This window comes from Choristoneura fumiferana, chromosome 27 (assembly GCF_025370935.1).
Source record: "Choristoneura fumiferana chromosome 27, NRCan_CFum_1, whole genome shotgun sequence".
Lineage (NCBI taxonomy): Eukaryota > Metazoa > Arthropoda > Insecta > Lepidoptera > Tortricidae > Choristoneura > Choristoneura fumiferana.
In genome coordinates, this window is record NC_133498.1 from 7,560,708 (window position 1) to 7,584,304 (window position 23,597).

General features: G+C 39.5%; 3 protein-coding genes across 6 annotated transcripts in view; 2 read left to right on the forward strand and 1 right to left on the reverse strand.

The window, feature by feature from the left end:
* Nucleotides 1–653, forward strand: part of LOC141443201 (uncharacterized) — a 5,840-nt gene extending 5,187 nt beyond the window's left edge. Inside the window, exon 3 of the mRNA XM_074108414.1 lies at nt 630–653. Coding sequence (XP_073964515.1) covers nt 630–653 — 24 coding nt within the window. The remainder of the gene's footprint in view (nt 1–629) is intronic.
* Rbcn-3B (WD repeat-containing protein Rbcn-3B) overlaps nt 1–23,597 on the reverse strand; it is a 174,062-nt gene that overhangs the window by 129,126 nt on the left and 21,339 nt on the right. For 2 of the 4 annotated variants that reach the window (XM_074108971.1, XM_074108970.1), the window contains 10 exons: nt 22,055–22,133; nt 20,750–20,891; nt 18,609–18,666; nt 16,849–17,010; nt 15,344–15,467; nt 14,512–14,675; nt 12,700–12,794; nt 11,204–11,288; nt 10,457–10,525; nt 8,666–8,758 (listed from right to left, as the gene is read on the reverse strand). In XM_074108971.1, coding sequence (XP_073965072.1) covers nt 8,666–8,758; nt 10,457–10,525; nt 11,204–11,288; nt 12,700–12,794; nt 14,512–14,675; nt 15,344–15,467; nt 16,849–17,010; nt 18,609–18,666; nt 20,750–20,891; nt 22,055–22,133 — 1,071 coding nt within the window. The remainder of the gene's footprint in view (nt 1–8,665; nt 8,759–10,456; nt 10,526–11,203; nt 11,289–12,699; nt 12,795–14,511; nt 14,676–15,343; nt 15,468–16,848; nt 17,011–18,608; nt 18,667–20,749; nt 20,892–22,054; nt 22,134–23,597) is intronic. The other 2 variants (XM_074108972.1, XM_074108973.1) reach the window with 2 other exon arrangements.
* On the forward strand, nt 1,016–2,030 carry LOC141443202 (uncharacterized; the record flags this gene model as incomplete). Its single annotated transcript, XM_074108415.1, has 1 exon — nt 1,016–2,030. A coding segment is annotated over one exon (492 nt), but the record flags the coding sequence as incomplete, so codon positions are not given.

The following is a 23,597-nucleotide window of genomic DNA, read 5'->3' on the forward strand; positions in this document are numbered from 1 at the left end:
TTCTGAGATCCTCTAAACAAATAAATCATCATCATCATCATCCCAGCCTATATACGTCCCACTGCTGGGCACAGGCCTCCTCTCAGAACAAGAGGGCTTGGGCCATAGTTCACGCGGGCCCAGTGCAGATTGGGAACTTCGCACGCACATTGAATCGCTTCGCAGGTTTGTGCAGGTTTCCTCACGATGTTTTCCTTCACCGCAAAGCTCGTTGGTAAATTTCAAATGTAATTCCGCACACGAATTTCGAAAAACTCAGAGGTGCGAGCCGGGGCTCGAACCCACGACCCTCTGCTTGAGAGGCGATAGGTCAAACCACTAGGCCATCGCGGCTTAACAAACAAATAAATAAGTATACTAAAATTACTCGATTAAAAGTATTTTTAGATTAGATTCACAAAATATGCGTTTAAATTTCCGACAATGTCTTTTGGGAGGGCTTTGAAAATTACTCCATCCGAATAAGTTGGTCTAAAACGTTACACTAACTAAATAACCTCGCTCTAACATCTGGTAGCATGTTGTAAACAGTTGTATTGCTCTGAAAATGAGCTCTGGTTGACTTCAAAACGCGTCAGTATGTGGTGGTGATAGTTGTTTGTGTGACTGATTTTGTGATGTTCTCACAGCGTGGAGATGGAAGATCTGTATGAACACACATTTCTTGTATTCTTACATAAACGTAGCTATCATAAGGTCGCGTAATTTTTTAGTTCACTGATTGAAAGTGATTAGTCGGTCTGCTAAACACACAGTTGGAAGTTGTAAAACAATTTAATTTGTATATGGTATAAGGATGTTGCTTAGAGGGCGGACGCCGAACGAAACATACATATTTATGACTTGTTTACGTTTCCGTTTTAACACTGTGTTAACTTCTAATTAAAAACAAAACACGATGAAATTAAATTTGATTTTGATCGCGGATAACCAGGAGTCGCGGGTTCGAATCCCGTCCGAAAAACATTTTCATCATCTTAGGACTAGATTAATCTGCGTCAATGGCGTTCTATGATATTTATTATATTTAACAACTTCTTTATTCCGACAGATCGCTTTCGCCGCCGTCCTCGGCTACGCTTCCGCCGGTCTCCTGGCACCCCTCGCTTACGGCGTCAACGCTGGTGACGCCCAAGCGGCCGCCATCGACGCCACCGTCGCCGCCCAAGACCACAACCGCGCCGCCGTCGAGAGCACCCTCCGAGCGAACGAAGCCGCCGTCCAATGGAACACCGAAGCCGTCCGCCAAGCCGCTGAGACCAACCGCGATATCAACGAGAACTTGTACTGGAACGGTGTCGCCGCTAGCCAGAATTACGTCGCAGCTGCGCAGTCCCAAGCTGCTGCTATCAATGGCGCCGCTGCTGCCGCCCGCGCTACCCATTGGGGCGCTCCCGCTGTCGCCCCCCTGGCTTACAGCGCTCCCCTCGGTTACGCCGGCTTGGGTTACGCCGGTTTGGGTTACGCCGGTCTCGGCCTCCACGGTGCCGCCCTCCGCGCGTGGTAAACAAGCAACTCAACTAATCAGAGAAAGCGTCAATTCAGTCAACCTAAAATAGCGTAAATCCTCGTGTTATCTCAAAGGGTATACTTTACTCTATTTTCTGTTCACTTTATAAGCGTAAATGCAGCTCATTTCACACTAATTACGTCTCTGTCTACGCCAGAAAGGGACGTAAATAGTGATAAAGTGACTCTTCGCACGCCAAACTTTGATATAACACCTAATCGACGATTCTTTGGTAGTTGGAGATGCTTCATACGAATTTACCTAGCGGCACTATAATACTATAGTATAGTCATTTCACTGCTCGCTTCAATCCATTGGTCGGTGCCACGCCTATATGCGTCGTGCTTTTGTGATATACCTTTACATGGTAATACTATAGTGTTTAGTGCTGCCAGGCAACGCTCACGGTACAGATTGCTCAACGGAACAACTCAAAACGGTCTCATTTAGTAACTCTCTTTGTAGATACAATAATGCCATCACTGCCAAAGTGTAAATAAATACACGTTTTTTAAGAGAACCCTTTGATTTTATTTTTTAACTTTAAGACATACCCTTTTGCTTGAACCCATTAAGACATGCTTACTAATACTTAATCCATACTAAAATTATAAATGCGAAAGTGTGTGTGTTTGTATGTCTGTGTGTATGTTTGTCCGTCTTTTACGTCGAAAGCGACAGATTGACGTGATGTTTGGCATAGAGATAGTTTATAGGCGAGAGAGTGACGTGGGCTACTTTTTATCCCGGAAGAATGCACAGTTCCCAAGGGAACAGCGCCCGATAACCGAATTCCACGCGGGCGAAGCCGCGGGCAAAAGCTAGTATGGATATGAAAACATTTTCATCCTTACTAAGCTTGATTCCTCATTAATATTAAATAAATACCTAAATAAATGAATATCGTCACCACTTTAAAAAAAACTCGTACCTCAAAATAGATAATTTTTCTGAGTGAACTTTATGACCATTGTATCAAAGTTCAATTTTGTTAACATATTGATTTTAGATACGAGATTTTTAACACTTGTCACCATATTAACGTAGTTCCAAAGTAAGCAGAGCCTGTGTTATGGGTAGACCCGCTATCGGAGGTGCAATTTGGTAGCTGTCAAGTCTTAGATGGGTAAGAAATCACTTTAAAATACAAACTAATGTCGATAATTTCTTCACCATAATGACAGTCTAACCCCTATTCATAAAACTTAACAAGCCTATGTTACTAACAAAAGGAACCCCCCCTGTCGAAAGGGTCTGCGACCACCGAACATCTCTCCATGTACCTCGTCTGCGCAAACCACGACCACTCTGACAAGGTGTCCGACTAAGAAGAGAAGAGAGTTAACTAACAAAGTGCTTTGTCCTTTCTAACCAATACAATGTCGAAGTGACAGATAAGGACAAAAGAATTTAAGCGGCATTTTAACTAAAATAGGTTTGATTGTCGTTTATGAATAAGGGGGTAAGACTTTAATTAAACGTGTTTATTTTGTAAAACTGGAATAAGTACAAAATGAATATGTATTAAATTTTTTAATTGAAAAAAAAAACTTCAATTGAACCCAATATATCTTAGCTCTTTTCATTTTTAGAAATATGTCTCGTAATATATTACTCAATTTTTAAAAATATAGTAATTTATTACGAGACATTACAATTATATTTTTTAATATATTACTATATTTTTTAGTACAAAAATAGTAATAATATTACGAGACATATTTCTAAAAATGAATAGAGCTAAGATATATTGGGTACATTACTTTAATTAAAGTTTTTTTTTTGTGTAAAAATTAAAAATGTTAAGTACATTATTCATTTTGTAATTACTTAGTCCTGTTTTACAAAATAAACACGTTTAATTAAAATTTTAGACTGTCATTATCTCATTATGGCAAAGAAAACTTATCGATATTTTGTTAGTATTTTAAAATATTTTTTACCCATCCCTAAGACTTGACAGCTACCAAATTGAACATCCGATAGCGGGGTCTAGTTACGGGTAGGTACTAGGCAAAAAGTAGGAAAGATATATACTTAAATATACAAGGTGTCTGTGTCTCTGACCAAGGTGCTTTAAATTCAAGAGTCGATCCTACTCGCATAACCAATACTTTTGTATCATTTTCAAATAACTTGAATTTAGATAATTTATTGATCCTCAAATTTGAATAGTTAAATCAGTGTATCGCATGGCGGTGTTATCGCTGTCTCTTGGTACGGGGGGCGCTTAAATATTTCTTGAAGGGAAACATTTATTAATGTTCTGTCAACTTTGTATTGTATCGCATAGGTACATTGAATATTACATTTAATCTGTATGAAATAGTACATTGTGTCTTAAGGGCGGTAAATAAGGAATTACGAACGAGAGTCTATTAGAAGCCCGAAGTCGAAGACTGAGGGCTTTAATGAGTTGATGTTCGTAATTCTAGTACCGCCGTGTGACATACAATGTTGTTCATCACATTTGCGAGTGAATTTTATATTTGTAGGTAAAGAAAAAATATAATGTTTCAATATTGGCGATACCAAAGGCTGCGCTCTTGGCCGCACCGTCCTCCCCCTCCCCCTCCCGCAGCATGCGCCGCAGCGTGCGTGTGCGTGTTGTCCTGCAGCAGCGCGCGCAGCACCATCAGTATGGGCATTGACTCATTTACCGACCTTGGGCTTCATGAAAAGAAAATTTGTACGCGCAATGACTCATTGACCGACCACGGGTTTCATGACAAGCACATTAAGGTCGTGGGTTTTATTTGGAGGGTTGCAACCAAGGTAGCCTGCATCTTTCGACACTGTTTACGAGCAAGTGTGATGAAAAAAAAATTAACAGTGATCATATTTTTAAAAAGTTGTAGAACAAAAGTAGCTAAAATCGAACCTAGGATTTAAAGCCTCATGGTCAGGGACTCCCTGTATATTAAAGACTCAAGACTCGAGAAAAAAAACGAATTATAAATGCGATGGTATATTATCCTCATAAGGCCCAAAGTCCGAAATTTAGGACATTCTTCAAAACGAATGTCAACTTCTACTGGTTGACATTAAGCATCAAATTCTAATGATCAAAATTATAAATGCGAAAGTATGTCTGCCTGCTATCTTTCATGCTTAAACCGCTGAACCAATTTAGATGAAAGGTATGAAGATAGTTGGTAGTTTCGGCAAAATATTTTTCGCTAAATTTCACATCCCAAAAAACTTCTTGCAGTTAGTAGTTTCATTTCCCAAACGAATCTTAGCATATTTACATTACGCATTTTATTCATTTGGTCAAATTATCATTTGGCTTAATTTTACATTGTCAAGTTTTATTACGACAAACGTTTATTAAGCAAACGTTTTCTTTTGGCTCAAACCATCCTCAGAAACCAACTGCTACCAGAAAAGTAGGTTAGGTTAGAACTGCGTCCCCTACAGAAACGAACTGCTATCAGAAAAGAAGGTTAGGTTAGATCGCGTCCCCCACAGACGCGAACTACTACCGGAAGAGTAGGTTTTAACTTATTAAGCAATGCAATATCTTGGGAAGAGTACCTACGTTATGCCATGTCAAACGATAAATTTGACTAAATAATACTTGGTAATATGAAACGTGACTAAGTAATTATTTATGAAACAATAATTTGGCAAAAAAAAATCTAACTAAAATTGTGATATGTCTTAGCAAATGATTTTTTTGCCAAATGATAATTTGAGTAAAATATTTTGGGATGTGATACTTTGGGAAAAGTTTTTTGCCCATTCATTAGTAATCCAGATAGCTACAGGCCCTGAGAGCAATAAAGGATAGTTCTTACAATAACGACAAAAGAATTCTTAGCAGACGAAGAAAAATTAGTATTATAAGACCCTGGGAAGGACATGGGATAGTTTGCGTCCCGAAAAAATGTATAGTTTCCGCTGGATAGCGATTTAACTGATCCTTTGCAGACAGAGTCGCGGTAACACCTAGTCTTTGTTAAACAAAGGAAATTCCGGCATTTTAACAGTAACAGTGGTAACATTAAGCCATTTCAGCCAAATTCAGTACAAACATAAATCAACCGTATGCCAGTAAGAATAAAATTCAAATGGCATTAAAGTAACTTTTTTTTGTTTAAAAATCCCTCTAATATTATGTATGCGAACATTTTTAAGTCTGTTTGTTTGTTTCTTACGTTTTCACGTCTAAGGCGATGAACCGATTTAGATGAAATTCGGCAGGTAGGTATAAAGAGAGTTTGAGTAGATGGACATAGGATAGTTTTATCCTCCCGGAAAATTGCATAGTTCCCGCGGAATTGACACCAAATAATCCAGTCCCAGTTTTAGTGTGTATGTAGTTATATAAATACGTACACACTTAGATACATATTAAACACCTAACCTCGAGGACAAGCATTCGTAATTTTCATACAAAAATCTGCCTCAGCCGGGGATCGAACCCGAGACCTCAAGCTTCATAGTCAGGTTCTCTAACCACTCTCTCTCTCTAACATGGTCGTCTAAACTAAATTAGTATAAAATAACAAAAAATGTCTAATTCTTCATTCCTGTCAAAATTTACATCTCAATTTATTTATTTCTCACTTCAATTCATAGAAAAGTACCTAATGGTCACTCCCCACATTTTGAGAAGCACTGAACCCGTTTTAGCCTACTAATGTAATTTCAAACATACGAACACAGATTAAAGTACATTTTCGATTGAAAGTAAACCGGCTCGCATTAAAATTCAAAGGAATTCGACCTTTATTTTAATAATATTAAGAGCTAATTGCGCGTATTAAGGCGTAACCAGTCTAGACTGCCTTGGCCAGGGCGTAGGCTTTTGTGCGGAATGACACACGGACAGAGAGAACAACGATTTGTTTTATTCTCTTCTAATATATTATAGGATAGGTGCTCGAATGGCGTCCGCGGACCGGGAGACGAGCTGTCGGTAGGCCTCCAACAAGATGGAGCGACGACGCGGTGGATGCGGAAAGCACAAGACCGGTATGAGCGAAGAGCCTTGGGGGAGGCCTATGTCCAGCAGTGGACGGCTTTCGGCTGACATGATGATGATATAAAAAAAATCTCTAACGATCTGTCTCGCCAGTCCGTGATAAGTTTATGATGTTTTAATTCAGGGTTTTAAGTGGGTCCACGGACCCCTTAGGGGTCCGTAGTATGTGTATCAGGGGTCCACAGTGGGTCAGTCTGTAAACATATTTATTAGGAAATTTCCAAAAATATTCTTTGACAGGTGTCCGTGGACTTGTTTAAGCGTGCATGCGTGTATGTTTGTTACTTTTTCACGCTTAAACGGCTGAACGGATTTGGATGAAATTTGGTAAGTAGATACCTGGCCATCTGGAATAGCATAAGGTGCTTTTTGTCCCGATATTCCCACGGGATAGGGATAAGAATTTGAATGACAACCGCTAGACTTACACACGTAAACGATATTTTGTTTTTGCCAGGTACTAGGTATTTTATTACACGCAAATTAACAACTAGAAATATGTTCGCCGCGCTACAATCCAGTATGTACATACACCGCGAACAAAATAACTAACGAATGTAGATCGCCTTGAGGCAAGAATAATGTATAATAATAGCTAATTGCGCCGGTCATCTGGGCAGATCAATCACAGTACAACTACTTTAGCAAGTTAATAAATATATAATAAACAATAGAAATATCTTTTTACTTCACATGTTCATAAATTTCGTATTTGTGTTGAATCTAGGAGGCATAAAGTGATTTTTAATGCTCTAGTGCAGGTGTCAACAGCTACAAATAAACAAAAAAATTAGTAATTCGTAATTTATATTTAATGAACCAACAATACTACGGCTACGGTGCCACAGACAAACACACAGAGGTTAAACTTATAACACCCCTCTTTTTGCGTCGGGGGTTAAAAAAGAACTTTTCATCTCTCCTGATCGGAAAGTTTAATTTTCATGGGTAGATAGCCGGGTGGAAAATAGTGTTTTCATCTCTAGGGTGGAAAGTATTTTTTTTTTAAATTTCGATTAGCCACGGAGTCGAAGATAATTGAGTTACCTACGTCAATGACACTTTTTTTTTCACGTTTCGGCATGGCCATCTAGATGCACATCGTGACCAAGGAGCTTATATACAATATTCAAACATCCGTTTGAAACAAGAACTTTGATCTTTATTACGTCACGAACATATTCCATCTCTTTCTTTAGTTACGTTAAGAAAGAGATGGAAGTCATTCGTGAAATATGAAAGAAAGAGATGGAATATATAAATAAGTAGTAAGTAAAGGTCAAACTTCTTCGTTCGGCGTTCAACCTCCAGGATTGTATATAAGCTCCTTGGTAGTGACCAACTCGATTTTTTTTATAGTCGGCCGTGGCAAGTGCCCAGTCGAAAAGGTACCGTTGGAGGTTGGATATAAGTCAATTCAACTTATTATTATTCTCATTTTTATTGTAGTATTTTAATTTCCTCACAGTCGAAATGAAAAGTAGAGTGTCTAACTCAGGTGAAATTACCCATTTCCCCTCGAACTATTGGCGCTCTCACTTATATCTCGGGTGAAATGGGTCACTTTCCACCCTTGGTTATCAAACTACTATACCTTAATAGTAACGTCCTCATAGCGCGTGCAAACTCGAACGTTTTTCCAGGGTTCCGTACCTCTTAGTTTTTTATCTTATTTAATAAAATAACATTATTATATTCCTATAATATATTAACTTAGTATTATATACTCGTACTCTCAAGCAGAGTATAGTGGGTTCAAACCTCGGCTCGCACTTCTTAGTTTTTCCAAATTCATGTGCGAAATTACATTACAAATTTACCACGAGGTTCACGGTGAAGAAAAACATCGCGAGGAAACCTGCACAAACCTGCGAAGCAATTCGATAGTTTGTGTGAAGTTCTCCATCCGCACTGGGCCCGCGTGGGAACTACGGCCCAAGCGCTTTCATTCTGAGATGAGGCCTGTGCCCAGCAGTGGGACGTATATGTAAAGGCTGGGATGAAGAATCTGCGGTACATATTTCTGAAGGGCTAGATAAGTCCATATTTTTGCACTAGACTGTACAATGGTACGGAACCCTTTGTGTGCGAGTCTGGCTCGCGCTTAACTGTTTTTAAACGCTTCTTCGAACAATGCTTCTTCCAATTCCTGAAACACCACTTACCTTTGGCCTCGAGCTGGTGTTTGAGCTGCTCCGCTTTCGCCTGTAACTTGACCTGCACCGTTTCCGCTCCCTCCTTCATCTTGGCCAGGATACCTGGCCCATACCGCAAGGGTCAGCGTTTAGCAGTAACTATACCTATCTATATCTAAACTTAGGGGCTGTTTCACCATCCATTGATTAGTGTTAACTGACGGTTAAATGTGATGCCGTCTCCGTCTATTCGAACAAAACAAATAGAGACGGCATTTAACCGTCAGTTAACACTAATCAATGGATGGTGAAACAGCCCCTTAATAGCAATAAGATACTTGGTATCCAAATTTTCGCCGAGAATATTTTTAACAAATAATTCATTAACTTTTTCATATGGACGAACGATTTTTTCTTTGAAACTGTAAGGACTTCAGGATTGTTATTAAATTAACTTAACCCATTGTACGTAACACCAGTTTCACAATTTGACACCTCAATGAGGGATACGCGTATGAATTCGCCGCTAGAGGCGCTAGTGTAGCGTGAGGTCTCCGAAATGTCAAATATCATAGTTTTTGGGTTATTTGTAATTAGAATAATTTTGTGAATATTTTGCATTACCTGAAATTAATTATGGCAATTATGCGTTACGGGGCAATGTATGTCTGTGTTTTGAGACAGTTTTGTCTTTCGGAAACTTTTGTCTTCCATTTTTCCGAACAAAACGGGACTGTGCAACACTGTGGTTGTATTAAATATGATTTTAATCTAAACTTTGTTTTCACGCCCGTAATAACAGACTTTGAAAGCCATACTTAAAAACCTCACGCAACAGTGCGCCATTTAGAAAGACAAAAAACGTCATGAACTGGCGCGGATCCGTGCCTAAGCATACGAGGGTTTAACCTATACGGTTCTACAGGAGAGTCCTAAAATATATCCTGAATATTTTAGTTTAAAAAATAAAATTAAATATCACGGGACACTTGACACCAATTGACCTAGTCCCAAACTAAGCAAAGCTTGTACTATGGATACTAGGCAACGGATAAACATACTTATATAGATAAATACATACTTAAATACATATTAAACATTCAAGACCCGAGAACAAACATTCGTATTACTCATACAAATATCTGCCACGGCCGGGGTTCAAACCCGGTACCTCAAGCTTCGTAGTCAGGTTCTCTAACCACTTGGCCACAAAAAAAAGTTGTTCGTCCATATGAAACAGTTGGGACAAAAAATTTACGCAAAAAGCCAGGATTTCAAAAACCATACTTCCTAGCTAATTTTATAAATGCGGATTTTTGTTTGTTAAGCCTGGACGATTAAAATACTAAACCGTTAGTGATAAAATTTGCTAAGGAAATAGTTTGAGACTCTGAGATGGATATAGGATAATTTATCTCGCGGGAAATTGTATAGTTCAGACGAAGTCGCATTACAACAGCTAGTATTTAATTTTGAAGGCCATTAAGCTGTTAGTAAAATTAGATATGAAAATTGCACAGAACAGCCTTTTTTAATTACATAGATATAATAACAGCTTATTATTTACTTATAAAAATTCTAGAATCCTATAATTATGGGAAAATTGACTCAAGACTTTACTTAATCCGCTCACTGCCGTGAACACACATATGCGTTGTCGCGACTTACGCTCAGTGCTGCTATTATAACTATAGAACCATTTGAACGCACGTGTGCGTTAGCAAATGAAATATAACACGATCTGACAGAGATACATACGACATAAACAGAATTGAAAAGAAATATGATTTTGACAAAGTTTTAAAACATATAATACTTTACCATGTTTGTCTTTTTCCTTCAATATCCGCTCCATATCGCCTGCCTTGTCTTTCACACGTCCAAAGAAATCTATCCGTTTCGGTAAGCGTGCGACAGAGATACAAAACAGTCAATAAGATTTGGGAGAGATATTTATACAGTTATCTCTTTTCTTCGAAACACCTTAATAACATCCTAATGTTTATGTCCTGGCCTACTACGAAGGGCAAAATTAGAACTTCATATCTTGCCGTCCCACTGACGCTTATATTATTTAATACGAGAGTGAGAGGGACAGTACGATACGAACTTCCCCCCGCCCCCCCTGCATCGAACTTCCAAGGAAGGCAGTCGATAATATAATATAGCTTTAAATAACTAGCGCCTGTTGCAAATACGTAACACTCCTGTATTATTTAATACTTTGCTAATATAATTTCGCCAGGCGTCTATTTAAACAATTTCAGGGTTGTCTGGCAAATGTTTGCAACCCTACAAAGTGTCTGGCAATGAAAAAAGTGCTTTCTAATATAATTCCGAACAAAAGATACAAAAATTGAGTTATAGTAAAACAAAATTGGGGTGAAAGTTTATGACGTTTGACACGTGGCATTTTGCAAAGCGCTTAATATTCAAATTGTGGTTCGTTCTTACCTGCGTTTCACTCTATACTATAACGAATGTCTGGCTGCCGCAGGCTCTTGGTCCAATGGGACTAGAGCCTGGAATAAACGTCTAGTTATTATAATTATGCACTAAACTGCTTACCGGATATCCGTTTGGTGGCGTCCGGGCTAGCAGAGCGAGTCAGCGCCGCTACTGTCATATATTCGCTGGTTATCAGACCAGCAGCCTGTTGGATAGAAAGATCATTAGAGATTTTCTTACTCACTTTTCTCGCAAACAATAGTACATTTTTAATTAGGCCTGGCAGTAATTTAAATAGACGGGCATGCGAGTAATACCTTCTTAAAAAAAGTGCTGCAAAAACCAGGCAGAATATATATTTTTTAAACAGTAAAACTCTAAAATTTACTTATAAACTTTATTTTTTTTATTTGTTGTGTTTCTGTTATGTTTATTGTATTTTTTTTAATGTGGCAATAAATGTCTTTTTTATTTATTTATTTTTTAATGCTGTAAGTAACCTTAATTTCTATATTTTTATTTATTTAAAATCCTTACCCGCGATTTCGCACGCGTAAACCATTTGATCCGGTAGTTAAAATTATTGCTACTCTTTTATTTTATTTTTAAATCCTCTTGTACAAATTTCCACGCATATATATGTTTATAGGTATTATATAATTCTTATATTTGTCATGATTTACATATATATATATATATATATATAATATAGTTTTTTTTTCTTTTCCCGCAATAATTACGCGTTCAGTTACGTGGGTGCACACTCACCGGGGTTCAGCTGAAAACCATCGCTGCAGCCCTGCTACAGGGCTACGGCACATGCTGAGCCGAGTCCTTTTGGCATCACACTACAGCACAACGCCTCTTATTTTCCTCTCTTCTCCTATTTATGTGTTTACTGTGTTTTTGTTGTGATGTAGTGTGTTTTTTCTTGTCAATAAATGTTGTGAGTGTGAGTTTTAAAATTAAAATTCTGGAACTTTATATATTCCCATAAGAATTCCCGAAATTTACATCGCGGTCTTCATTGGCGTCGTACTAAGAACTGTGCAAAAGTTCATGACTCTAAACCCAGCTGTTGAAATTTCAAGATTTTTTCCTATCCCGTGATAATATCGGAACAAAAAGTGACGGTATGTCTTAATCCGATATGCAACTATCTATATACTAATAATTTCATACAAATCCGTCCAGCCGTTTAATTTGAAGGACACACACATGCACACACACTTGCAAACTTTTGCATTTATAATATTAATAGGATAAGATAGACTAGATGGGATAAGAAAAAGCCGTGGTGGCCTAGTGGTTTGACCTATCGCCTCTCAAGCAGAGGGTCGTGGGTTCGAACCTCGGCTCGCACCTCTGAGTTTTTCGAAATTCATGTGCGGAATTACATTTGAAATTTACCACGAGCTTTGCGGTGAAGGAAAACATCGTGAGGAAACCTGCACAAATCTGCGAAGCAATTCAATGGTGTGTGTGAAGTTCCTAATCCGCACTGGGCCCGCGTGGGAACTATGGCCCAAGCCCTCTTGTTCTGAGAGGAGGCCTGTGCCCAGCAGTGGGACGTATATAGGCTGGGATGATGATGAAGATAGACTCGATACTAGTACCTCGAGGCTCGCGGGACTCATGGCCGAGTATTCCTCGCTCAGCAACTCCACGATAAGACCTTCGATGTCGAAGAACAAGATGTGGCTCTCCGGGTCTGAAGTAAAAAGAAAAAATAAATATAAACAAGTTATTAAATTGTCCCAGCCCTTTAGTAAGAAAGGCTAAGATTATGGGTACAGTCACCCAGTGGCGTGCATTAGGGTCAATTTTATGGTAGGCAGCGCTAGCTCGGGCCGCTAGCCCCCCCCCCCCACCCCCAGTACGGTAGGCAGCTCAAGGCAATGCCACAACAAAGTGTGCATAAAATAAAATAAATAAATATCACGGGACAATTCACACCAATTGACCTAGTCCCAAAGTAAGCTTAGCAAAGCTGGTGTTATGGGTACTAAGCAATGGATAAATATCATTATACAGGTAGATACATACTTAAATACATATTAAACACCCAAGACCCGACAACAAACATTCGTATTTTTCATACAAATATCTGCCCCGACACGGGAATCGAACCCGGGACCTCAAGCTCCGTAGTCAGGTTCTCTAACCACTAGGCCATCTGGTCGTCTAAATATCTCATATCTACTACTCTATTCCTAGGTAGATCTAGGCACTGGTTTAATTAGCAAGCGGTCCAAAAAGTAACTGGCTGGCCCGAACCTTTTTGTTGCCAATTAAAAAACATATCTAGGTTAGGTTAGAGTTGCGTCAATGCGCGAAGCGCCTTTGCCACGCGGAATAGGAGTTCCGCCTAGCGGAGCTTCATCGACTTTGAGTCAAAGAATCTTAGACCAATTGCTACTTAGACCAGTTGAAAGAAAGAAAATAGTCAGTTTGGTGACTCTCAATACCGAGTGTATGAAAAATCGTCACAAAACTGACATTTGCTTTCGATTCTGGGCAGGAAAAACCATATTTTTTCCAAAATTGAAAAAAAGGGTATACTTTTTTGTGAAAATGCTCTCATGAACTTTTACAAAAATCCCGCTTTAACCTAAAAGTATCCCAGTATGCTATTCGACCCATTAATTTGCGGCAAAAGGGTTGAGCATCAGCATAATGCTGACAGTGTCAGGTCTTACAGAATGACAGTTCATCGCTGTTTTTCAGTCGGAACCTACTTTAGTTGCTACTTAGAACAATTGCTAATTTGGTACTTAGATTAGCTGCTTTTTAGGGTGCCAATGGATGGATGGAATGGATGGATTTTGAGGTATACATCCCATCTTAGGCCTCTAGGTTGGCAACGCGTCAGCAATAACCCCTGGTGTTGCAGATGTTTATGGGCAGTGGTAATCTCTTACCATCAGGAGACCCACTTGCTCGTTTGCCATCCAGTCGAATAAAAAAAAAACCCATTACTGAGACTCCTCTGTCTGTCTGTCTGTCCGTCCGTCTGTCACAGGGCTCTATCTCTTAAGCCGTAATAGCTAGACACTTGAAATTTTTACAGATTATGTATTACTGTGGCCGCTATAACAACACATACTAAAAATGAAATAAAGTTAAAAATAAAAGTGTTCGTCTCGTCATACAAGAAATGTGTTTTTTTAGCGTTTTTTGGTTGCTATGCGTTGTTATTCGTTGCTAGGGGCTAGTTGATTCGTCTTGACGAGTACTTTGGTAGCCAAGGGCATAAAGTACAGTCAGCAAAAAAGTTTGTATTACAATTTGTAACAAAAACTTATTACTGAACTGTTTTTAAAACATTGTACGGAGATACTGAACCCATCATATACGAGTCCGACTCGCACTTGACCGTTTTTAGGCCCTTTCTCTTACTAGTAGGTTATCTGGTCGTGTATAATCACCTTTAGGGTTACTCCGGAAGCCTTGAACGGTGAGCTGCGCGCGGCGGGCTCTGGCAGGTTCCGCGAGGGGGCCGCCCGCGCCACCGCCCGCGGGCGCCTGCAACGCGGCCAGGCCGCGCTGCGTCGCCGCCCGCATCGCCGCCACGTTGCGGTGCCGGAGACCCCTGTTTCAGGTAAAAATATTAATAACCTAACCGAAAAAAAAAACTACATTCAAATTATGATACCCCTCCACCTGTGATAACCCTCGTGTTGACAGGTGTCCATGGGCGGCGGTGATTGCTTCCCATCATTTGACCCGCATGCTCGTTTCCCCCCTCTTATATTAAAAAAATATAGTGACAACATACAAACAACAGCGCATCATTAATTATATTTAAGAGTCTTTTTTTAACATACCGCGACCGGTTTTGGAATAGGAAGGACCAACGCTATTTATTGCCAACCGACAACAAAGTTCATAATAAACGAGACACACGAGAGGGAGGCAAACGAGCACGCAGGTCGTCTAATGGGAAATGAAATAACCTAACCATAAAATTTCATTTTTAATACAATGTTTTTTGCTGACTGTACTTTTTGTTCACTGTACTTGCATTGTCACCCAAACTACATTTGCATGCTATTAACCGTTGAAGAGTTCCGGCCTACGGAGACGATCCTGGCAGGACTACTAGATTATTGTATCGTCACGCGATTCACATAAGTATTCCAAATTTCAAGTCAATCTGACTACTGGAAGTTGGTCAAATTTAACTTGCAAGATTTGATTACAGACAGACAGACAACGGGACAGGTGAAACTAAATGAAAGCTTGTGAAAAGGATCTGACCTGAAGAAGTGCACCGCTGGGTTGGCCAGCCCCTGCAGGTCCCCGGAGCCGGCCGCCAGCGACCCGCCCAGGTCGTCCGCTAACGTCTCGTCGCACGCCGCCAAAACCTCCTCCGCTATCATACCTGATGGGCAATACTCTATGCAGCTGTTACGTAATCACAGACTTCTCAGATAACTAACAATGAACTAATAGTAGATTGTACAACAAGAGCATAAAACGAGCCATTTTACCCGAGGCGTTCGTATAGACACGTCAAAAGGAAAATGGGTTTAATGCTCGAGTTTTACACTCTGCTTTTCACTTCGATGGCGAGGCAATGAAATAGCAACAGTGGAAACAATTATTCACTTACTATGTACCTTTTAATGTTCACGTATTAAGATTATAATTATAATTTTTATTGATCTATTTTGATTGATTCGATTGATTTTTAGTTATATAGGTATAAATTAAAAATTATTAAAAAAATATGTACTAACTTCTTTGTTTGTGGCTGTTTATACCTGATTGCCCTGGTCTTAGACGAAAATTTTGCATTATGCACTAGAGCATAAATAGTTATTTGTGTCACAAGGGAGCAAAATGGTGTATTTACGGCGAGGGCGTACATTGAATCCAGAATGTAGCGAAGGATTCTAAAGTAGAATCCTGAGCGTAATGAGGGATTCAAGTGTTAACGCCCAAGATGAAAATAATTTTGTTCCCGAGTGGCTCATACAACTTTTCACACCGAGCATCAAGAAACTTGAAAAAAAAATCAAAATATTATTAAAGAACAACCAGCATAGAAAATGGCGTGGCTTTACAATTATCAACTTCAAAAAATAAATAAAATACTTAGAAAAGCCTTGAACAGAAAAGTTGCACTTTGCTCCCTCTCGTCAGGGAGGAAAGGTTACTTTTCTGAAGGAGAGGTGTGAAAAAGTCATTTTATGTCGCCTAGATCAAGCATAAACACGAAATTTACGAGCATGAGAAGTGAAAAAGAATTTCCTTGCTCACCCGCGGGCCGCGACCTTATAATAGTGAAGCTTATGCAAAATATGCGTGTTCATGCAGTTCCTCCACCTCCACACTGTAAGAACACACACAAATCACACAAACCCATCTATCACCACCACCACACTACACTGACGCGTTTAGAACACAACCAGAGCTCATCCTCAGAGCAACACAGCCGTAGACTAACAAACCACAACAAACCGTTTTAATTTGTCACTGTAACTCCCCGAGTACCCACATATATTTTCTCAAACAAAACAAAACTACCCGCAAAATATTTATAAATTACAACCGTCCTATAAAAATACCTTGATTTTTTACAGTGTATAAAGCCACCTATTATTGCTTACCTTGTAATTTTCTCTCTGTATATCTGTTTTCTGTATCGCTTACTAATTCTGGTGTACAATAAAGTGTCTTTGTATTGTATTGTACCAAAATAATATAAATAAATAAATACCGATTGGATGGCACCCCTTCCCTTCACTTTAGGTACATACCGTGCAACACCCTGTCCAAATGGCCAGTCTCCATCTGCCACACATACACAGTGCCGTCGCTGCAGCCGACCACCATGAAGTCGTCCCCGGGCCGCCATTTTATGCTGACCACCGGAAAGAGATGGCGCGACGCCAACGTCACACACTTGCGCTCCGAGAGACCTGTCAAAAAGGTTAAAATCGATATATACAGTGTGTTAAAAATTCCTGTACTATAATTTAACCCACATAATGCCAACATGGTTCATTTGTTATAATGTTTAGTATTTTCTTTTTTTTCTTTTTCTTTTTTAACGGGATACTGTGTCGGCCTTCACTTTAGTAAAATTAGATTTATTTTTAATGTATGTTAACAGATAGATGGTCCTAAAGGAAGAACAGCGTCATTCGCAATTTATTGTATTTTTGTTATTTCGTACTTGATCACGAATAAATGATTTCTTTCTTAATGCTACTAATTACTGATATGATACAAGCGGAAAACATTGAAATTCAAAAAACAAAATTTAACTCGATACAATTTATATTTTTTTATTTTCGAATTTTAATGTTTATTCACTTCACTTGTATCGTATTAGTTATCTTAGCCTTAATATGGTTTAAATTATAGTACAGGAATTTTTAACAGCCTGTAGGAAAAGAGAAGGCCTGACTCACTGACTCATCAGCGGCTAGCACCTTTGGAAAGCTGTTTTTTTACAAGTGTTGTTTGTAAGACGCATACAAGATTTTTTTTAATCAATCTTTAAGGGGATGAACAAGGGGTTGGAAGTTGTTATGCGAGTCCGTCACTTGTTAGGGCTGGGCGGTGATGAGTCGGTCAGTCAGCACTACTTGTTTATATATTTGTAGCGGTTATAACATCGCAGCATATACTACAAACTAGTGGTTTGATATTTGACACCAAATAATAAAGTTCCATGTTAATGGATATGAAAATGTCACTCATTTAATGCAATCAGTGGCGTAGCTATCGTATGGCCAGGTGGTGCAGTGCACCAGGGCCCTCTAACCTAAGCTTTGAAACGAGAGGAGCATAAAAGAGGAAGAGAAAAAAAATCTTGTGAGCAGGCTCTAGCCATTAAAATATATGTCGTAAGATAGGACTTAGAGAGCCGGGATCCGACCGTAACATGATCAATGTGGGCATAACAAGTGGGATTCGGGCAGAGAATGAAACTATTTTGAAGAACTAACAAAAGTCCACTAATTGTGGTCAAGATAAAACCAAAACAATACGACACTCGTTCACTGAAATCTTAGAAATGCAGCTATCATAACGATTCACAATAACTTAAGGAAAAGCCTAGCTAAATAATAAAGAAACGCGTAACAGTTCCTGAGACTGTCGACTCGGGCCAGACTTCTTTTACAAACTGACAATTGACGATCGCTTTTCCCGCGTCCAGATCTCAGGCTCTGTCAAGCGCGCCACGCATGGCAACACTGGCGTTTCGTAAGTGCTATAATGCCAATCCTTAATAAACCACACAAAGTAATGACCATACAAGGACCATACTCATAATTCTACATATATATGTTTTTGAAGGCCAATATAGGCTCAAGCTACGTGGAAAGAGGGGCGAGGGCCCGATTCTTTCTCTATGCACCGGGGCCTTGTCCGCCTAGCTACGCCACTGAATGCAGTAACTGATTGACACTTTGGGTGCTTCCGACTCGACTGTTTGTCGACTGTTTCCGATGAAGATACACTATACTGCATCTGATGCACTGTATATGTATAGTTATGTATTACTCACTGAGCAAAGTCACGCTGTGGTCAGAGGCCACAGAGCAGATGCATTTCTGGATGCGAGGCTGCAACAAAATGAAAATAAGATATTTTAAAAAAAGTTTACAACCTGATTCATTCCGCAACATTTAATTTTTATTTTATTCATTGTAAAATATTATTATACACATTTTACCATAAGCAATTGCAAAACAATTTGTTGGCAAACCAAACACTCCCAACTGTTTAATATTTCTGAAACTAAAAATATTTCAAATTTTTTAAGTTACCAAAGATGGCCGAACGTCACTGTCACAAGTGTCATTATCATTGTGACGTTCCAAATTTAACCAACCCATGCACGTTAATAAAAAAATAGTCGTATAATGTTTTGTTTTTATTTAGACCTAAAATGACTAAATTTCTGATTACGTAATACTTGAATGACCCCAAGAGTTGTACGCGAGTACTCGTGCTACAATGAACTATAGTTATTTGTGTCACAAGGGAGCAAAATGGTGTATTTACGGCGAGGGCATACATAGAATTCAGAATGTAGCGAAGGATTCTACAATATAATCAAGTAGGATCCTGAGCGTAATGACGGATTCAAGTGTTAACGCCCAAGATGAAATAGTTATTTGTGTCACAAGGGAGCAAAATGGTGTATTTACGGCAAGGGCGTACATTGAATCCAGAATGTAGCGAAGGATACTACAATAGAATCCTGAGCGTAATGAGGGATTCAAGTATTAACGCCCAAGATGAAAATAATTTTGCTCCCGAGTGGCTCATGCAACTTTTCACGCCGAGCATTAAGAAACTTGAAAAAAAAAATGCAAATATTATTAAAGAACTGCTAGCATAGAAAATAGCGTGGCTTTACAATTATCAACTTCAATAATTGGCATTTGCAATAAAACACTTAGAAAAGCCTTGAACATAAAAGTTCAAGGCTTCTGTTCAAGGCTTTTCTAAGTGTTTTATTGCAAATGCCATTTTTTGAAGTTGATAATTGTAAAGCCACGCCATTTTCTATGCTGGTTGTTCTTTAATAATATTTAGATTTTTTTTTCAAGTTTTTTAATGCTTGGTGTGAAAAGTTGTATGAGCCACTCACTCACTCATACAACTTTTCACAGAGTATGTAATATGAATGTGTATTATTTATGAGTATGCTATTGAGTATGTGTTACGAGTGAGTAATTAGTATGAGTATGACTATAAGCAGGAATATGAGTATGATATATAATATGAGTACGCTGCAGTTGGTGGGCGGCACTATGAGCTGCGTGATCTCTCCGGCGTGCACACATAAACAGTGTCTATGCCGCCAGACACCAGAAGCGACTGGTCGTATATAGTAAGTGTGTATTATGAGTATTTAGCACGAGTAATATGAAGATGTTGGTGACAGTTTGTGGTATGAGTATGTAGTATGAGTATGTGGCATGAGTGTGTATTATGAGTATGAATATGAGTACTGACGCTGCAGTTGGTGGGCGGCACTATGAGCTGCGTGATCTCTCCGGCGTGCACACATAAACAGTGTCTAGGCCGCCAGACACCAGAAGCGACTGGTCGTATATAGTAAGTGTGTATTATGAGTATTTAGCACGAGTAATATGAAGATGTTGGTGACAGTTTGTGGTATGAGTATGTAGTATGAGTATGTGGCATGAGTGTGTATTATGAGTATGAATATGAGTACTGACGCTGCAGTTGGTGGGCGGCACTATGAGCTGCGTGATCTCTCCGGCGTGCACACATAAACAGTGTCTAGGCCGCCAGACACCAGAAGCGACTGGTCGTATATAGTAAGTGTGTATTATGAGTATTTAGTACGAGTAATATGAAGATGTTGGTGTCAGTTTGTGGTATGAGTATGTAGTATGAGTATGTGGCATGAGTGTGTATTATGAGTATGAATATGAGTACTGACGCTGCAGTTGGTGGGCGGCACTATGAGCTGCGTGATCTCTCCGGCGTGCACACATAAACAGTGTCTAGGCCGCCAGACACCAGAAGCGACTGGTCGTATATAGTAAGTGTGTATTATGAGTATTTAGTACTTGTAATATGAAGATGTTGGTGTCAGTTTGTGGTATGAGTATGTAATATGAGTATGTGGCATGAGTGTGTATTATGAGTATGAATATGAGTACTGACGCTGCAGTTGGTGGGCGGCACTATGAGCTGTGTGATCTCGCCGGCGTGCACGCAGAAGCGGTGCAGCAGCTGCCCGCTGAACAGGTCCCACAGGCACACAGCGAAGTCTATGCCCCCCGACACCAGGTGCGAGCGGTCGTACCTTCAAAGACAAAGTCAAAGTCAAAATATTGTTATTTTTTTTAGGAGAGGGCAAATGAGCACTCGGGTCACCTGATGGTAAGCAATGGACATCCGCAACACGAGTTGTTTCACAGGTGCGTTGCCGACCCTTTGAGAGATATATGGGCTTGTTTTTTAAAGATCCCTAAGTTGTACTGCACCGGGAATGCGGAACTAGAAAGCTGGTTCCATGGTTTGGTCGTGCGCGTGATAAAGGTCCGCTTAAAGCGGACGAGCGGACGGTGGGAGAGTGCCATCCATCAACGTTTTGACGGCCGGATAGCCAAGTGGTTAGAGAACATGACTAAGCTTGAAGTCCCGGGTTCAATCCCCGGCCGGGGCAGATATTTGTATAAATAATATGAACGTTTGTTCTCGGATCTTAGACGTTTAATATGTACATATTTACATAAGTAAGTATGTATTCATCTTTATAAGTATATCCGTTACCCACCTACCACCTACGGTACCTAGTATCCATAATACAAGCCATGCCGAATTTGGTTTTAGCTCGATTGGTGTCAATTGTCCCATGATATTTATTTATTTATATTTTAATCCCGTAGAGAAACCCCGAGTATAGCTCTCTTTATTGCTTCTTAGTTAAGATTGGTTTTTGGAGTCTTTTTGTATTTTTTATTTCAACTCCAAATTTTGTTACTTTTACGGTCATCCCGTAAAATCCACATCGAAAATACAAACTGAAACATCAGCACAGAAAAACCAGAAAAATAGACCAGCGCTGAGAATCGAGTCAGATCCTCAGCATTCCGTGCTGCCTGCTATACCGCTACACCACCACTGGACCAGTACAGTCGTGGTACAGTGGTGGTGGTGTTGGTGGATTTGTCCAGTGGTGGTGTAGCGGTATAGTACGCAGCACGGAATGCTGAGGACCTGGTTCGATTCCCAGCGCTGGTCTCTTATTCTGGTTTTTTTGTGCAATTATGTTTCAGTTTGTATTTTCGATACTTCTTTGTTACTGTAGAATAAAATTAGCACATTTTTTTTGAGATACGGTACCTACCCTAAAATTAGCATGTAAACGTAAGAAAAGCTTTTCCATGTTAAAGTCCTTATGACATTAACATAAGATTGATTTTTACTTGGCCCGTGTAAAAGGTTTTTTCTCTACATCTATACCTTGGATGGACGTGATGGGGATAAAGAAGACAGTTGACTCTGCCGTTGTGTCCGTGCAGCAGTTGATGCGGGGGCCAATCTGAAACAAGAACACATCTTCATCTTCGTCATCATCATCATCGTCTTCATCTTCGTCATCTTTGTTTAGGTTAGTTTGAAAAGTTCGCCTTTGTGCTCTTTTGTTTTGTTGTTTTCTTTTTGTATTATCTTTGTGTTTTATGTACAATAAAGTATTTACATACATACATCATCTATAATACCCTATCCTCCTGGGGTTCAGTGATAATACTAGTACATATTGTTAGCAATAGAATTTATATCTTGTGAAAAACGAATAAAGTGCCATCTTCTCTGTATCATTCAAATTTACAAAAAAAAAATTCAACTTTATCTAATGAGACATTAAGTTTAAAAATTCGATGTCATATTTTGTTGTATGGTGGACCGCAGGAGGCTATAGTACACACACATCGTCACTACTTTAAAAAAAACTCGTAGCTCAAAATAGATAATTTTTCTGAGTGAACTTTATAGACATTAAATCAAGGTTCAATTTTGTTGACATATTGATTTTAGATACGAGATTTTTTCAAAGCAGTGACGATATCACACTACACACAACACACTACAGCACAACGTCTCTAATTTTATTCTCCTATTCATGTTTTTAACCGTATTTTTGTTGTTATGTAGTGTTTTTTGTACGTCAATAAATGTTGCCAGTTTGAGTTAGTAAATGGGTCGATCTACTTATTCTTGTCACTCGTTGCTATTGTTTGTATATAAAGCCGTGGTGGCCTAGTGGTTTGACCTATCGCCTCTCAAGCAGAGGGTCGTGGGTTCAAACCCCGGCTCGCACCTCTGAGTTTTTCGAAAATCATGTGCGGAATTACATTTGAAATTAACCACGAGCTTTGCGGTGAAGGAAAACATCGTGAGGGAACCTGCACTATCCTGCGAAGCAATTCAATGGCGCGTGTGAAGTTCCCAATACGCACTGGGCCCGCGTGGGAACTATGGCCCAAGCCCTCTTGTTCTGAGAGGAGGCCTGTGCCCAGCAGTGGGACGTATATATGCTGGGATGGAGCCATCTCTGCTTTGTAAAAGCGAAATCTTACAGTTTGTTTTGTAACGCCAAATCACTGGGTTCTTCTCACGATACAGGCCCGCCCTAGATCGTCACAGACATATGTCACAGACACCTACACATTTGTACGGAACCCTCAGTGCGCGAGTCCGACTCGCACTTGACTGTTTTTTTTTTTTTTTTCATTTTTCATTGTATTATACTATCTTCGAAGTGTTTAACAAAGTGGAGAGCTGACGTCGTCCGCTTGTACGCTCAAGGTCATTGAGTTTTGTCATGATGCCAATCAACTTTTTTACCCACACTTTAGGCGTCCCCTGCGTTACCAAAATTGTCTCTGGCGTTACCAAAAAATTGTACTTCCAACAAGATATTTCACGGTTTAATAGGTTGAACTTACGTAGGATGGCATGTATTCATGTACACCATCTATGAAATTACAGTAAAAACGTGTTT